The sequence below is a fragment of the Trachymyrmex septentrionalis genome, unplaced genomic scaffold (genome assembly GCF_001594115.1).
Source record: "Trachymyrmex septentrionalis isolate Tsep2-gDNA-1 unplaced genomic scaffold, Tsep1.0 scaffold188, whole genome shotgun sequence".
Taxonomy (NCBI): Eukaryota; Metazoa; Arthropoda; class Insecta; order Hymenoptera; family Formicidae; genus Trachymyrmex; species Trachymyrmex septentrionalis.
In genome coordinates this window covers 22,315-27,705 of record NW_017305050.1, presented here as the reverse complement: position 1 = coordinate 27,705, position 5,391 = coordinate 22,315, and the positions used below count along the sequence as shown (strand labels likewise).

General features: G+C 29.9%; 1 protein-coding gene across 2 annotated transcripts in view; it reads left to right on the top strand.

Moving 5' to 3' along the window:
- The window catches only part of LOC108746702 (lipoamide acyltransferase component of branched-chain alpha-keto acid dehydrogenase complex, mitochondrial), a 9,477-nt gene that overhangs the window by 2,316 nt on the left and 1,770 nt on the right, over positions 1–5,391 (top strand). For both annotated transcript variants that reach the window (XM_018483632.1, XM_018483633.1), the window contains exons 2-3: positions 2,465–2,592; positions 2,937–3,483. In XM_018483632.1, coding sequence (XP_018339134.1) covers positions 2,465–2,592; positions 2,937–3,483 — 675 coding nt within the window. The remainder of the gene's footprint in view (positions 1–2,464; positions 2,593–2,936; positions 3,484–5,391) is intronic.

Here is a 5,391-nt window from a genome sequence, read left to right as displayed (position 1 = left end):
ATTTATAGATTTACGTATTTTCTAAAACAAATAAAGAAAAATAAAAAAATAAATATTGATTCTCAATCAATAAAGAAAACTATTAGGCTTTATTTTCTCGGTACAGGGATACAAAATCCCAGATTATTCTTAGGCTAAAAAAAGAAATGTAAGAAAGGAACAGCTTTTAGAACAATAAATCAACAGAAACTGGTAAAGCAATAAATCAACAGAACGAGAGTGAAAATACATTACTGTAAATTCAGCAGCAAACTGCCTTCAAAACTATTAAAACCGGAGCACTAATTATTCCATTCTAATCGGTTAGAGTATATACAATACTTCAATTATATAATTGTTATTTCTATTCTCCACCTTTATTGTGGTCTACTCTATTTTGTCGTGTTATTTCGCAAGATTTTCTTTAACATTTTTAATATTTTGTATTTTTCTTTAGTTTAATTTAATTTACTTTTTGTCAGATACTGCATGTATCTCACTATTATCTCTCTATATTTAACGACTAGTGACGGATTAAGCATTTTACCGCCCCTAGGCACCAACATCTAGCTATCCTCGGACAGGGTTGTTTTGTTTAAAACTTTTTTTCTAAACAAATGTTTAAAACATGTTTTAAACATCAGATTAAATTAAACATGCTTTTTTTAAAACAATTTAAAACAAATGTTTAAAACATTATTTTAAAAAAATGTTTTTAATACTATTTAGTAGAAAAGCTGATGCTTCAATTACATTTTACACGATAACTTGGTGTACTTGGTTAATAATGAATATTTAAGTTTAAAACTTGACAATTACATTCATTAAAATGTTGTTAAATCGATTCTGGACTCAAAATTACGAAATATTTATTACTTAGGACACTATTAATAAAAATGTGGCGACATTGCATAATGGCGAATCGAAGAGAAACATGGATAATAATATAGCCTTCTTAAAAAGTTAATTTTGCTTAGAAAACAGTAATTTGGTTATAAAATTAATAAAAAAGTAGAATGTATTGCAGAAATACATATATGCATGTATACAAATGTATATACACATACAATTTTATGTATACAGGGTATTTGGAAAATAATGATAAATCTTTTGTATAGGGACAAAATGGACTAAACTGAGAAGGAAAGTCCTCTATTTTCGCAATAATTAATAAGATATTAATTGCTAAAAATTGCTGGAAATAATTTTTTATTCGAATACTATCAACTTTACAAAAAAACTGCAAGAGACAAAAATTATTAATTTTTTTTTCATAAAGCTTTAAGAATTTTTTCAGAATTTTTTAATATCGTATTTTCTTATGTTGGTTAAAATGAGAAAATGCAGTACTATAAAAAGTTGATAAAAAAATTCTGAAAAAATTTGTAGAGTTCTATGAGAAGAAAATAAACAATTTTTATCTTTTGCAGTTTTTCTGTAAAGTTGATAGTATTTGAGTAAAAATGATTGAAGCCAATTTTAGGCAATTTTTATCAATTAATATCTTATTAACAAAAATAGCAAAATGATAGAGGACTTTTCTTTTCAGTTTAATCCATGCTGCCCCTATGCAAAAGATTTATCATTATTTTTCAAACACCTTATATATAAGCAGATCGGCAGTCTATAAAAATCAATAGTAACGTAAATTATAGATTAATATTAGAATTACAATTAATTCAAAGACTAATTATATTGAAATAAAAATCTCAAAAAAGAAGCCGTGAGTAATCAATGCGCATAAAGGACCACATAAGCAAAATGCCGTGTTATTGTTTAAATTTACATAACTTAAAATATATACAATCAAATAAAATGTTAAATAGCAAATAACACATTCAAATATATTGATATTCATATAATAATATGCTCAAGTTTAAGAAAAATGAGGAAGTAGATAATTATAAATGCTAAAATGTACCTCAGAAATAATTCAAGATACTTCAAAGTAAAAATGCGTGTTTTTTTTTTATATTTTAAACATGATTTTTTTTCTAAAGCTGTTTAAAACATTAAAAACAAAAAACTGAATGTTTTTTTAAACATATTTTTTCATCAATCCTGCCCTCGGATGGTTTTATTAATTTATAAATTTGATAAAAGGGAAAATGGATAAAAAAAACCGATTTATATATTATTATATTATATTATATTATATTTATATATTATATTATTTATATTACCCCCGCATTAGCTGGTAAAAACATAATCCTTAATAAGTAATATAAACATAATACATTTTTAACTGTATATTTAAAATATCGTTTCTGATAAAATATATACTGGATGTAACTCGTGCAAAAACGTTAGATTAACAAATTAAAAATTTATCTCAACTATGTGAAAATTTTCTTCAAAAATTAGCATCCTAGGCAAGTGCCTTGTTTACCTATGCGTTAATCCATCATTGCCAATGACATGATTGTTTTTATTGCTTTTATTGTTGATGGAACTTTTACCATCGATGAAACTTTTGTTTGCGTAGGCCGAACAATCGCGCGACCCAATACGACGACTTTTGTCTGTCAGCTCGTTCTTCTTTGCCAAAAAAGTAGTACCCTTCAAATTGTCGGACATCGGCGAGGGAATTCGAGACGTCACAGTGAAAGAATGGTACGTGAAAAGTTTGATACAATCTGCAAATATTTCCTCTCGCGATAAATACAGTATACATTAAAAGATGCAACAGATTTATCCGGCTTTAAACTGTATGATGGAATCCTTGAAATTAAATTTCAGTTTTGAATCATCCTTTAAAAAACAATTATTATGCAGTCGACACAATTAATTAAAAATAACAATAACTCATACTTTTAATTTGTGTCGACTGGGTAATACTCGTAATTGTTTTTTAAAGAGTGGTTCAAAACTCTTTTTTAACAATTCGGTAATTGGCATTTTTTAATCTATCCAAAAAATTTTCGTCTCCATACTAAATTCGGCTAACTTCTCCTCAGGTTCGTGAAACCGGGAGATCAGGTGAAGCAGTTCGATGACATCTGTGAGGTGCAGAGTGATAAAGCCTCGGTGACAATCACGAGTCGCTACGATGGCCTTATCAAGACTCTGCACTACAAGATTGACGACGTCGCGTTGGTCGGATCAACGCTGTTGGATTTTGAGATAGAAGACGACTCAACAGACGCCGTGAGAGACGATGCAGGTGAGACCGCAAAGAGCGCTGAAAATCAAACGATTGACAATTCAGAAAAAAGCGAGAGAAGATCAGATACAGTGGAATCAGAGGACATCACCTTGAAAGAAGAGAAGATATTGTCAACCCCAGCGGTGAGGAGGATAGCCAAAGAGAATAACATAAAGCTGACGGCTGTAAAAGCGACTGGCAAGGATGGAAGAGTGCTCAAGGAAGACATACTGGCACACCTGCAGAAAATTTCCGCGGATCCGAAAGTTAAGGTGGATGTTCCATCGAGCATGACGGGAAGAATGGTCGGTCTTAAAGGATACACGATACACATGTGGAAAACTATGACGAAATCTTTGGTGAGTGTTTGAGAAGATGAAGAAATAGCTGCAATCTTAGAATACAGTTTAACTAGTAAATATAATTTTTTTAGAGCTTAATTTTTTAGACTTCAATTTTATTTTATTTAATCAGCATTTTATATTCTATTCACTTCAATATTTAGCATTCATTTTATTATTTCTGTATTAATATTCAATGAATTTTTTTTATAATACTGTTTGTGAACTTCTCTGTCTCCTATTTTCAATCTTTCAGATTTTTTACAATTTAAAAAAATTTAATTACATCTACAATTTCTAATGAAATTTCTTCTTTTTTATTCCTAGTACAATAACGAATTACACCATTTATCTTCGTGCCTTGATATATCGGTAAGTGCCAACATTTTGTGAATTACAATTTACTTCATCAGGAAGAAAAGCAACTTGATACTGAATCGCTTCTCTAGGGCGGTTTCTTTTTATACGCTGTAAAATATAAGAAAGGAGAAGGGAGAAGGGAAAGTCGCTGAGATTGTGATGAAGGCGATTACTTTCGGCAGATCAATTTCCGAAAACCGAAGAGTGGTCTTTCATTTACAGCCTTTGTCTCTGTTTATATTATCGGGATGTTTTTCTAGTCTCTGTCTCTGTCTGCCTTAGAAAATATGAGATGGTTGTTTGTGGCGGCTATTGTGGTCAACATCTATATATTGAGTCGCATCCAGCACAAAACCAATCTGCAATAAACTCACTTGTATATACAGCATATTAGACGATATATCTACAGATAAAACTTAACCATTTGAAATAAGCCTGACAATAAAACGGACACAACAAAAGGACATAAATAAAATGATCACTTACATGCTGAATCATATTACCATCCAACATAAAAATAGTCAGCAATCAACTATACATAATAGAACATCATGTCAGACGAACAACACCTATAGACAAAATTTAACCATTTAAAACAGATACGACAAAAAATATAATAATTAAGAATTAAAAAAATATAAAGTAACAATCAGTAGACTTACAAACAAGGCAAGAAATTCTGACACAAAGCCATCATACGATAAGGCAGACAAGAGAATCTTTCCTGGTCTTACGTGTAGAAGGAATTGTATGTGTGTGTGTATCGGATAATAGAATCTTAAATAAATATCTGAATTGTCTTCAAGCCTGTAAAAAAGACAAGACAAATGAGGAACTGTAAAGACCTTTTTAGATGCAATTTAAATTTTTTTTTGTATTTATTATCTTCTCCAAAAGGCATCTTGAAATTTCCTAAACTTTTTATACCCCCCAAAAAAAATCTCTCTTCGGTATAAAAAAAAACCTTCAAGTATTCTACAAATTCTATAAATGAGCAACACTATTGGGAAAAAGAAAAAATCTACGGATGAAAGTACAGTAATGTTAAATTAAAACATACCACATAGTGAGCATTATTCTAACATAATATTAAGACAGGACATGAAATACTGCTTGATCAAACAATCACAATCGCTATCACCACTTCATATTTTCCAAGAAAATACAGAGAAATACAGAAACATCTCGATAATTTAAACAGAGACAATAGCTGTAATATAAGTGATATATGAAAAACATCCTCCTGGTTTTTAAAAATTGATTGACCGACAGTAATCGATCTTACCACAATTTCAGCAACCTTTTTTCCCCTCCCCTTCTTTTATTCGAACAGCGTATAAAAAGAGAATTCTTCAGAGAAGCGTAGAAAGAACACATAGAAATGATTCCTAAGGAGAAAACATATTCACAGGGCGAACTAGAAGAAGGAGGAAAAAACGACACAGAAGTGACAGAGAATTTATTACGGTTTTTGACTTCTAAACTGCTAAATCTTATATCGTAGATAAGTTGTGTCATATCCGAGTATTTTATTGAATTAGTACTTTTTAATGTATGAAAAGATTC